We start from the raw sequence: 12,856 nt of genomic DNA, 5'->3' as shown, positions 1-12,856 counted from the left end.
AAATGTACGTCTGTAGCATGGCAGAAGTCAAATCTAATTTAATTGATCACATACACGTGTTTAGCAGACGTTTTTGCGGGTGTAGCGAAATGCTTGTTTCCCAATATTGAGTCACATTGAAGATTGTTTACATGTTGGTGTTTTTGTCATGCTGCTTGATACACTACAGTAGGCCATATCTCATGTAAATTAGTAATGTTCTCATCTATAATTGTTTACATGAGCAAACCAGTAAACATGGCAAAATGACGAACCCCCTGGATAAGTATACGTGGCAAACAGCGCTCCGTAGACCAATGCTGCGTTCTGGTGCATGTCTGAACTAGGAAACTTAGACATTTTCGACTTGGCAACTAGTTGAACGCGGCACTTGCACAGCTACAACCACGCAGTAATTCAGGACATTTCAGCGTTTTCTAGTTCCGACTAGAACATGAACGCTGCCAAACGAGGTGCTATCGTTGCAACGTGAAGCATTGTGGGGCAGAGGCGCATTTGTGACAGCGAAGAATTGCTCAAGTGAATATCGGAGGCAGAGGAGTTAGCTAATATTACCTTCACGTTGATAACGTATAGCATTAAGCCTCAGTATCTATCGTTAGACATGGGGCAGGAGGAGCTCATGAGTCAAGCTGAAGATGTGGCGGACCAGGTAACTTCCTTGTTTCACAGCTAATTAGTTGTTATCTAGCGGTACCTTACAGTCAGACTCAAAAGGAAATCTGGGTTCTTAAGTTACAGTACCTAGCTAGCTAGCTAGCTAGCTAGCCAGCCACAGCTGCTTGAGTGAGTGACTCGTTATAGCTTGATGGCTAATATTACTTGCTCAACTAGCTAGCTACACGCATTATTTGCTGTTACTGTAAGTAATTTGGTTTTCCAACTACGTTAACGTTATCACACGTTAGCTATCATCTTGTAGCTAATAGCCAATGACTGCAGCAGTACAAAAGTGCACAAATTATTGTCCTCTTTTTTTGCTTTTCCTGCTTGTTGTAGCCAGATCCATACATGCATGGTTCTGGTTGTACTGTTAGCTATCTAACGTTAATGTTTGGTTAGCAAATATAACTCTGGCCACATAGTAACTAACGACAGTTGACTGTACTGTAAGTTACAAAATTTATCAACTAGGTATGGCTTGTTCTGGTGGCCTTCCAAACTAATTGGTAAATCAGTGGCACTGTCTCATTAATGAATCCCTCACTGCAAAATGTGTTTGTAAACCTCGACGCCATAAGTGTTATGGCAAGTCATTTTCTGAAAGTTCCTATTTAGTTTTAATCACAATTCCTATGTATTATTAATCACTTTACCATTGTGAAATGGTACTGTGGTTGCTCAATCGTGTGTTGGGCTTATATTGCCAACAACATGGAGGGCTTTGCAGCTTACCTCTTGTAGCCAGGGCCTATTACATGTGGTTGGTTCAATTGAACTAACTCTTTTAGCTGAAATGCAAAGAACTGTGCACATTGATTGCCCCACAGCCATGCCACCACACTCAGTTCTTACGATGGTGTGTGTTGTGTAATGTATAAGAAAGAAAATGTGAACATGTTATGGTCTTGTATGCCCCTACAGTAGGTCTAGCTTGTTGTCCTGTGGATGAAATTGCAATCCCCTTGAAATGCTCTGGTCAATAAGGTGACAGTGTCAAGAACCGCATAGTTCAGGTTACATGTATGTGTTACCCAGTATGAAGATTACACAGGAAGTCATATAATGCAAGCCTTACAATGCTGTATTTCCTTCTATAGGAAGTTACAATATTTCAAGACCGATGCTATTTCAAATTGCTCTAGCCTACAGCCTAACTCTAACCACGTGAGATTTTTCTGTTTACTAGGCCTATTTGTTTTTCTTTACACAGTTGACATACCCTAAGGATATACATTCAGTGAGTGTGTAACCATAGGTAGAGAATACAATAGGATCTCTGTGGGTGTGACCTAGTCTTGCTACTTTTATGTGAACTTTTTGAATTAGCACTAGCTAATACCAAATATTTGGTTTACCACCAGGTAAATTACATGCCCAAGTCCACTCCTTAGGTTATTTTACAGCAATGCTTAAAATGTCAGTCTGAACATGTACACCTCAAATTGCTGTGCCATGAAACGTGGCTTAAGGTAGGCCTGCCCTACACTTTCAAAGGCACATTCTTCACTAATAAGCTCTAAGAAAACAGTTTTAGTCTAATGTAGGCTACTCCACTATGCTCCATATCTAGGCTGTCACAACACCTTCTACATCCTCTGATTGGCTGCTAGGCCCTCATGTGCCGCTATGAATGGTCAAGTTTGTTTTTCATGGCTCGGTGCCCCGGGTGGGCAGATTCTGTACATTTTTAGACCATTCCATTGGTCCTTAAGTGAAATCTCCACCCATCCGGGGCACCGGGCCACGCAAAACGAACTCGCCCACTGACTTGGGAGTTGTTGAACTGTGATAGGCTGCCAAGACCAGGCAGTGCTGATGTGGACTGTATGGTGGGAGGGGTTGTGGGATGATTAATGTTCTTCTGCTGTACTTCCTTTAGTAGGTAGAAGATGATCAGTTTCAATGTATGGAGGGAAGCCAACATAATGGAGCTTTAGTAAATGTAGGACAGTTTTTTTTTTTTTTGCGATCTAAGTGAGCAGGGGTTTATTTCACACATAGTGGTTGCAAGGGTCAATAACCTGACACAGGATATATTTGGATTTGCAGAATTTAAGTTTGTAATGTAGTACTTTACTACATTGATGCTGACACAAACCAGTGTGCTTTTTTTTCTATGAGAGCCTGTTTTAGTCCATCTTCCTAATAAATAACCCTAACCCTTCTTACCCCACCTCAGTCCCTGCTGAAATGCAACTAGCTGTCCTATGCTCTGTCTATTGTCCCATATTGCTTTTGGAATGCCCTTGCATGTTATCTCATATGATTTTCAGTATATTTATTTCCTTTTCCCCATTCTGGTAAAGCCAGTAGGAGGATTTGCACTCAGGCTAGAATTAATGGTGGCTGGTGCGTAGAAAACATTTCTATAGAGTTCAAAAGGTCCTCACTCCAACCATGAAAAGGAATAACCCAGTAATAATAACCTAATGAAGTCGAGACAAAAAATAATATACTTAATCCATGCTCAAGGAGTTGCTAGGGTGCGATGATCACTGATCTTTAAGCTTTAAAAAAAAAAAGCCTTCATCAGAGCTTTTGTGATTTAAAAAAAAATTAGCACCCATATGTAGACCTAGCCCCATCCACATATGCATTTCATAAACATTTGAATAAAGTGTGTAAATAAGACGTATTAAACACGTCTGTAAAACCACAATGAGGACATAGCAAGTTTTCATTAATCATTGGGTACATCGTACGAAAAACAGAGTAATCTTAAATAGGGACATAATTAATGTTCAAATTCACAACATAACATACATGGAGACATTTCATCATTAAGTCCTTTAGGAAATAATGTCTGGAGGGTGAAAATCCCAAAACATCCTTTTTTACTCAGTATTATTAATATCACCTCCCCTGTCTGATTTCTTAACTTTCTCTATGCCACAAAATCTAGAAGGTGGAAATGTCATGCTTCAGGTCATTGAAATGTACTGCGACTGGATAATCCCTGCCGTTTCTCCTGATTGAACTTTTATGTTCACTAATTCTCTGTTTGAGAGGACGAGAGGTTTTACCGACATAACAGAGCCCACATGGACATTTAATAATGTAAATAACATGGGTGGTAGAACATGTAATAATGTCATTTATTTGGAACCGTTTTCCTGTGTGTGGGTGGCAGAAATTTTCACCCTTCATCATATTGTTGCACTGTGCCCATTCTCTGCATTTATAGCTACTATTTGGAAAAGGGTATAAAAGAGCCTGGCTGATTTTCTTTTGTGGCTGGTAGTTGGCATGAACAAATTTATTGCGTAAATTGCAACCTCTCCTATACACAATAAGTGGTGGATTTTTAAATTCAGCTGGCAAAACTGGGTTTCATGATAAAATATGCGTTTTTCTTGACCACATCTCCAACTTTTCGTAAGTTCAAAGTATGTAGTTGTGAACATTACAGAGTGTTCTTTAGCTTTAGTATATGTGGTTGTGAACATTACGAAGTGTTCTTTAGCTTTAGTATATGTGGTTGTGAACATTACAGAGTGTTCTTTAGCTTTAGTATATGTGGTTGTGAACATTACAGAGTGTTCTTTAGCTTTAGTATATGTGGTTGTGAACATTACAGAGTGTTCTTTAGCTTTAGTATATGTGGTTGTGAACATTACGGAGTGTTCTTTAGTATATGTGGTTGTGAACATTACGGAGTGTTCTTTAGTATATGTGGTTGTGAACATTACGGAGTGTTCTTTAGCTTTAGTATATGTGGTTGTGAACATTACGGAGTGTTCTTTAGTATATGTGGTTGTGAACATTACGGAGTGTTCTTTAGCTTTAGTATATGTGGTTGTGAACATTACGGAGTGTTCTTTAGCTTTAGTATATGTGGTTGTGAACATTACGGAGTGTTCTTTAGCTTTAGTATATGTGGTTGTGAACATTAGTGTTCTTTAGCTTTAGCGGGTCTCTTTTGTAACAGTTCATCTTGTGTTTTTCCCAAAGCCAAATTAAGAGCTTCATCCACACATTGTGGCGAATAGCCTCTTAGAAACCTAGTGCGCATCTCCGCTGCTTTTTCTAGATAATCCTCTGTGGCGTGTCATATACGGCGCAGTCTGAAAAACTGGCTTCTAGGGCGTCCTCTTTTTAAATACTCAGGATGGAAGCTGTCCCCCTGTAATAGAGTATTTCTGTCTGTTTCTTTTCTATACAGAGTTGTAAACAGGGTTCCATTTGATTTCTCAATCCACATATTGAGGTAATGAACAGTTGAGTGTCACATTCAATAGTTCATTTAAGATTGTGGTCAATGTCATTGAGTAGTGCCATAAAATCTCGATGGCTTGATGGCAATTTGAATGCACAGAAATATGATTGTGATGACACAATCCTGAGGCCCATTGTGAGGCTTACTGTGTCCAACAGATACATATCTGTATTCCCAGTCATGTGAAATTCATATATTGGAGCCTAATGAATTTATTTCAATTTACTGATTTCCTTATGAACTGTAACTCAGTAAAATCTTTGAAATTATTGCATGTTGCGTTTTATATTTTTGGTCAGTATAGATGGATACAATAGTCAGTACAAATCTGAGAGGGCGGGGCAGGGGCACTGCTGGTGCGTCTACTAGAGGTCGACCGATTATGATTTTACAATGTCGATACCGATTATTGGAGGACCAAAAATGCCGATACCGATTAATCGGCCAATTTTTATTTAAAAAAAAAATATATATATATATAATGACAATTACAACAATACTGAATTAACACTTCTTTTAACTTAATATAATACATCAATAAAATCAATTTAGCCTCAAGTAAATAATGAAACATGTTCAATTTGGTTTAAATAATGCAAAAACAAAGTGTTGGAGAAGAAAGTAAAAGTGCAATATGTGCTATGTAAGAAAGCTAACGTTTCAGTTCCTTGCTCAGAACAAGAACATATGAAAGCTGGTGTTTCCTTTTAACATGAGTCTTCAATATTCCCAGGTAAGAAGTTTTAGGTTGTAGTTATTATAGTAATTATAGGACCATTTCCCTCTATACCATTTGTATTTCATTAACCTTTGACTATTGGATATTCTTATAGGCACTTTAGTATTGCCAGTGTAACAGTATAGCTTCCGTCCCTCTCCTCGCTCCTCCCTGGGCTCGAACGCAACGACAACAGCCACCATCGAAGCAGCGTTACCCATGCAGAGCAAGGGGAACAACTACTAGAAGGCTCAGAGCGGGTGATGTTTGAAACGCTATTAGCGTGCTAACTAGCTAGCCATTTAACTTCGGTTACACCAGCCTCATCTCAGGAGTTGATAGGCTTGAAGTCATAAACAGCGCAATGCTTGACGCACAATGAAGAGCTGCTGGCAAAACGCACTAAAGTGCTGTTTGAATGAATGTTTACGTGCCTGCTTCTGCCTACCACTGCTCAGTCAGATACTTGTATGCTTGCTTGTATGCTCAGTCAGATACTTGTATGCTTGCTTGTATGCTCAGTCAGATTATATGCAACGCAGGACACGTTAGATAATATCTAGTAATATCATCAACCATGTGTATGTAGTTAACTAGTGATAATGATTGTTTTTTATAAGAAGTTTAATGCTAGCTAGCAACTTACCTTGGCTTACTGCATTTGTGTAACAGGCAGGCTCCTTGTGGAGTGCAACGAGAGAGGCAGGTCGTTATTGCGTTGAACTAGTTAACTGTAAGGTTGCAAGATTGGATCCCCTGAGCTGACAAAGTGAAAATCTGTCGTTCTGCCCCTGAACAAGGCAGTTAACCCACCGTTCCCAGGCCGTCATTGAAAATAAGAATGTGTTCTCAACTGACTTGCCTAGTTAAATAAAGGTATATTAAAAAATTAAAATCGGCACCCAAAAATACAGATTTCCAATTGTTATGAAAATTCGGCCATTCCGATTAATCGTTCCACCTCTAGCGTCGACACAACATTACAAAAAATACACAAGGTCCAATCCCAATTTCAGACCTTGGGGGGTGTAGAGTTTTTAAAAGGAAGATTCATGTCCTCATTCACCCTGTTTTACTGTCAATGCTAGTGCCTGCTGAAATGTCTTTGTCGTCTATCCCAAATGCATGCTTAAATGTCCCTTTCTCTCTCTCTCGCAGTTCTTGCGAGTGACTAAGCAGTACCTGCCTCACCTGGCCCGGCTGTGTCTAATCAGCACCTTTCTGGAGGACGGCATACGCATGTGGTTCCAGTGGAATGAGCAGAAGGACTACATTGAGGCCACGTGGGGCTGCGGCTACTTCCTGGCCACCTGCTTCGTACTGCTCAACCTCACAGGACAGCTTGGTGAGCAAGGCTGGGATCATCAGCTTGTCATCAATGTTTTTATCTTTACAATCTGCATGGGTCCAGATAGGATCCATCCATACATGGATTGAAAAAGCTTGCTCAGTAAGTCTCTCAAGTGCCTTTTAGCCCAGGACTAAGGTTAATCTGGTTTCTTGCCAAAACCCCACGATCATTCATTTACTATTGACTAATTTGAGTCAATAGTGTGGTGTGGGTCGTGAATGATGACCCATACTGTCTTTGAAGGCTGGGGAAAGATACAGGGGTTGAAATAAGTGTGAATGTCGCCCTTTTTGGGGAAAATGGGGAACAAACTGTTGTGCTGGTTCGATCCTAACTGTCTGTCATTCTTTTTCTCTCCAACAGGTGGCTGTGTCCTTATCCTCAGTAGACATTTTGTACAGTATGCCTGCTTTGGATTATTTGGAATCATAGCTTTACAGGTGAGGAAATATCTAACATATTGGTATTGCAATGCACCCCTCTGTGATTTTGGGCTGACAGAACTCAAATGGTTGACAACTTGACACTGGTTATGTTCATGAATTTCTGGCTGTATAATATTTCATGCTGAATTTATTTTTATTTTCTCTAGACGGTTGCATACAGTATTTTATGGGATATAAAATTTCTGATGAGGTAGGTCTCCCATTAAGTTTATGAATAAGATACAGTGGGGCAAAAAAGTATTTAGTCAGCCACCAATTGTGCAAGTTCTCCCACTTAAAAAGATGAGAGGCCTGTAATGGTCATCATAGGTACACTTCAACTATGACAGACAAAATTAGAGAAAAAAAATCCAGGAAATCACATTGTAGGATTTTTTTATGAATTTATTTGCAAATTATGGTGGAAAATAAGTATTTGGTCAATAACAAAAGTTTATCTCAATACTTTGTTATATACCCTTTGTTGGCAATGACAGAGGTCAAACGTTTTCTGTAAGTCTTCACAAGGTTTTCACACACTGTTGCTGGTATTTTGGCCCATTCCTCCATGCAGATCTCCTCTAAAGCAGTGATTTTTTGGGGGGGGGCTGTTGCTGGGCAACATGGACTTTCAACTCCCTCCAAAGATTTTCTATGGGGTTGAGATCTGGAGACTGGCTAGGCCACTCCAGGACCTTGAAATGCTTCTTACGAAGCCACTCCTTCGTTGCCCGGGCGGTGTGTTTGGGATCATTGTCATGCTGAAAGACCCAGCCACGTTTCATCTTCAATGCCCTTGCTGATGGTAGGCTTTGTTACTTTGGTCCCAGCTCTCTGAAGGTCATTCACTGTGGTTCTGGGATTTTTGCTCACTGTTCGTGTGATCATTTTGACCCCACGGGGTGAGATCTTGCGTGGAGCCCCAGATCGAGGGAGATTATCAGTGGTCTTGTATGTCTTCTGTTTCCTAATAATTGCTCCCACAGTTGATTTCTTCAAACCAAGCAGCTTATATACTGATAACAAGTTCAAACAGGTGCCATTAATACAGGTAACGAGTGGAGGACAGAGGAGCCTCTTAAAGAAGAAGTTACAGGTCTGTGAGAGCCAGAAATCTTGCTTGTTTGTAGGTGACCAAATACTTATTTTCCACCATAATTTGCAAATAAATTAATTCAAAATCCTACAATGTAATTTTCTGGATTTTTTTTTCTCTCATTTTGTCTGTCATAGTTGAAGTGTTCCTATGATGATAAATTACAGGCCTCATCTTTTTAAGTGGGAGAACTTGCACAATTGGTGGCTGACTAAATAATTTTTTGCCCCACTGTATTTACATATTAAATTGAAAACATACATTTGACTTAAGTTTCTTTTCCATTACTTTACCAATTACACTCACCGGCCAGTTTTATTAGGTATAGGGTTAGGGTTTAGTACCGGGTCGAGGCCGCATTTGCCTCCAGAACAGCCAGAATTTTTCAGGGGCATGGATTATACAAGTCGGTAACGTTCCACAGGGATGTTGGTCCATGCTGAAGCGATGGCATCACGCAGTTGCTGCAGATTGGATGGCGGTATGCCATCACCACCAACCTGTACCTTTGAAACTAGGCAAGACGGGTCCATGGACATTTGTGCTGCTTCTGCCAACTCCTGACTCTGCCATCAGAATGGTGCAACAGGGACTGGGATTCGTCTGACCACGCAATGTTGTTCCACTCCTCAATTCTCCAGTGTTGGTGATCACGTGCACACTAGAGCCACTTGTTTTTTTTTAGCTGATAGGAGTGGAACTGTTACACTGGTCATCTGCTGCAATAGCCCAGCCGTGGCAAGGATCGACGAGTTGTGCTTTCCGAGATGCCGTTCTGCACACCACTGTTGTACTGAGCCGTTAATAGCCTGTTATCTTGCACGATTCTTACAATTCTCCTTCGATCTCTCTCATCAACAAGCTGTTTTCACCCACAGGACTGCTGCTGACTGGATGTTTTTGTTTGTCGCACCATTCTGGGGAAACCCTAGACACTCATGTGTGAAAAGCCCAGGAGGGGAGGGGGTCGTTTCTGAGATACTGGATCTGGTGTGTCTGGCACCGACAATCATACCATGCTCAAAGTTGCTTAGGTCACTTGTTTTGCTCATTCTAACGTTCCATCGAACAGTAACTGGATGCCTGTCTGCCTGCATTATATAGCAAGCCATGGCCACGCGACTCATTTTCATGAACGGGTTGGTGTATCTAATAAACTGGCCATTGAGTGTAATATGAGTGTTTACGTGTCTTAACCTTGGGTACATTTTCCTGTCTGTTCCACTAATTCTATAATCCTTTATGTTGAACTATGGATCCTCTTACACCCTGTCCCCTCCTTCCCTCTAACTCCTCTCTCAGGAACCTTGCCCTGGGAGGTGGACTCCTGCTGTTACTAGCGGAGTCGCGTTCAGAAGGGAAGAGCATGTTCGCTGGTGTCCCCTCCATGGGAGAGAGCTCGCCAAAGCAGTACATGCAGCTGGGAGGGAGAGTCCTGCTGGTGCTCATGTTCATGACCCTGCTGCACTTTGACCCCAGCTTCTTCTCGGTGAGTAGACCACACCGCCTTGCATCTATGGTGCCACTCAGGAGGGGCTATAGGTATAGGGGGAAAAAATCAGTATTATGCATTTTCTCATAAGTATGCAGAGATCAAACTGAGTTTGCATTTGGGGTGTTTCTTTGAAGATTATGCACAGTTATCTTAGGCTGTCAAATATCTAAAAACCATATGAAGTGCTGCATTCATTTAGATAGGTTCTGGTGCAACTGTTGAACAGGAGCAATGGTGGTTCAGACTTCTAACCCATGTGTCCCTCTCCACTCACCCAGATCCTCCAGAACATGGTGGGCACGGCCCTCATTATCCTGGTAGCCATCGGCTTCAAGACCAAGCTGGCAGCCCTGACCCTGGTAATATGGCTGCTGGCCATCAACATCTACTTCAACGCCTTCTGGGCGGTGCCCGCCTACAAGCCCATGCATGACTTCCTCAAGTACGACTTCTTCCAGACCACGTCCGTCATCGGAGGGCTGCTGTTGGTCGTAGCACTGGGGCCCGGCGGGGTGTCCATGGATGAGAAGAAGAAGGAGTGGTAGGGAGAGGGGATACACATTTTTCTGGCCATCCACATCCACAGCAACCTCTCACTCCGCCACTCTGTCTCGTCCTTTCTTTTCTTTTTTCACATTGTTTTCCAGCTGCTGTTTTGAGTTCAATATGGTTGATACTGGATTTTTTTATACACCTATTTATGTCTGCTTTATTTTGTGGCAAGAGAACCCCAGCTGATTTTGAATAAATTGTCGAAGTGTAAGGTAACTAATGAGTTACAGTGGAGTTAAAAAAAAAAAAAAAAGTTGTTGCAGAAGGTATGAATATCCCAATGTATTTATGGATGTTACCATAACCTTTCAGAAATAACCCGTTTTTTGGGAATAGCCAAAAAACAGGAAGTGGTAAAGGTGTATCATCAGTTTGATTGCCAATGAAAACACCAATCTTTTCCTGCTTGGATGTTGGACTATCTGTGACTTGCTCATCATATCAATCCTGAGACCGCAGGCACTGAATACGATACAATTCTCCCTCACTCTAGGTTGCCATCTTCCCCTCGGGATGAATTGCGGGGGGTGTGTACATTGTATACTACTATTCAAAATGGTGGATTGAAGTGTGCTTGATTTAATATTGAAACCCAATTGCTAGCACCTGAAATCTTTTTGGGCACTTTGTACTGTATGTCTTGCGCAAATGCCTAGTAAAAACTAGTAACTGTATTTTAACAGGGCAATAGGGGGAGCTCAACATTTTTGTAAAACACCATATTCTACAATCTAGAGAAGCAAGTAGAACTGGACAGTCCGTGATCACCCGACATTGTATTTGCTCATGTTTATGTTCTATACGGTTTAAGAAAAGAGAAATATTAAGTATTGATTTTCAGAAGTTTATATTGTATTTTTGAGTATTTGTTTTGTTTTTACGAGATCATGGCGAAGAAATAAAACATATCTGTTTGCTCTCATCTTGATCTCAAAATGGGTCTGTTTGTGTTTTATAATTTAGATGGATTTAGTTTAAATTAATTAGTCCAGGGGTTTTAAACTATGGTTTGGGACCCATGAGGGGTGGGTCGCGAGTTGAGTAAACATTTATAATCACACACTATTTCTTCTTAATTTGGGTCGTCCGAGGACAGTCCATTTCTCATTTGGTTCTCAAATTGAAAAAGTTTAAGAACCTTCTGAATTAGTCTAATCTCTGACTAAACTCACAACTAGGGTGGGACTTCTTCCCTTTCTGCTGCTCACATTCGTTGACGCTCCAAAGGCAAAGTCACGTTTTCATTGGCTGTTGGTGCACACGAATTGACAAATCAAGTGCCAAATACATTTAATACGCGTTCGGTTCAACGTAGTTGAGAAAGGACTCGAGAGATGGACCTCGTCATTTTCCTAGTCAATATTTTAGAAAGGTAAATAAAGAACTGTAAAATGTCACTATTTTACATGATGTATTGGTCATGTACAATTGAACGTTACATTGGGTCGCTGTCAAACGTCGAAGAGATCACATGACTGCTGATTATTGAAAAGTCCATGGCATCTAGCTAAATGACGTGCGACTGAAGGCAAGTGTTTCTGACTGCAGTGTGCAGTTCGGGGCGGGGCTCAATGTGGGCAGAGTCAAACGTTTGACTCCACCCACCGGTGTTTTTGTGTTTCGTCTGAGGTTTGACAGTCACACACACGTTTGTGCAAGGCACACGTTTAATACAAACGTATTTCACCGTAAGAAACATACAAAGTGGTACCAGCACGTGTTGTAACACTTTTTTGCTTCATGCTATATTTGAGACAAGCTACTGATATTGTTGCAGTGAACAACAGACTTGTTAAAATTGTGTTGATAAATGTTATAACTTTTTAATTATATTATTTAATTGAGCTTATATATACATTTACTACCTATCATGATTTTTAAAGCTATTTACTTTCCTCATGAGAATGGAGACAGACTACCATATAGACATACTGACAAGATGAAAGTGCTTTAAACTCAGAAAAAAAAGAAACGTCCTCTCACTGTCAACTGTGTTTATTTTCAGAAAACTTAACGTGTAAATATTTGTATGAACAAGATTCAACAACTGAGGCCTAAGTAACAGTCAGTATCTGGTGTGGCCACCAGCTGCATTAAGTACTGCAGTGCATCTCCTCCTCATGGACTGCACCAGATTTGCCAGTTCTTGATGTGAGATTTACCACACTCTTCCACCAAGGCACCTGCAAGTTCCCGGCCATTTCTGGGGGGAATGGCCCTAGCCATCACCCTCCGATCCAACAGGTCCCAGATGTGCTCAATTGGATTGAGATCCGGGCTCTTCGCTGGCCATGGCAGAACACTGACATACCTGTCTTGCAGGAAATCACGCACAGAACC

At 41.0% G+C, this 12,856-nt stretch overlaps 1 protein-coding gene across 1 annotated transcript; it reads left to right on the top strand.

Annotated features, from left to right (window-relative positions):
• The first annotated feature begins 424 nt into the window (after positions 1–424).
• On the top strand, positions 425–11,452 carry LOC139408632 (surfeit locus protein 4-like). The gene is made up of 6 exons (XM_071152764.1): positions 425–652; positions 6,756–6,942; positions 7,312–7,388; positions 7,541–7,584; positions 9,772–9,958; positions 10,243–11,452. The coding sequence occupies exons 1-6, from the start codon at positions 605–607 to the stop codon at positions 10,507–10,509; spliced, it is 810 nt and encodes a 269-aa protein (XP_071008865.1). The 5' UTR covers positions 425–604; the 3' UTR covers positions 10,510–11,452.
• Positions 11,453–12,856: the final 1,404 nt, after the last annotated feature.

The sequence above is a fragment of the Oncorhynchus clarkii genome, chromosome 5 (genome assembly GCF_045791955.1).
Source record: "Oncorhynchus clarkii lewisi isolate Uvic-CL-2024 chromosome 5, UVic_Ocla_1.0, whole genome shotgun sequence".
In the NCBI taxonomy this organism is placed as follows: domain Eukaryota; kingdom Metazoa; phylum Chordata; class Actinopteri; order Salmoniformes; family Salmonidae; genus Oncorhynchus; species Oncorhynchus clarkii.
Note: the sequence above shows the minus strand (reverse complement) of the source record. Positions and strands in the feature narration are given on the sequence as shown.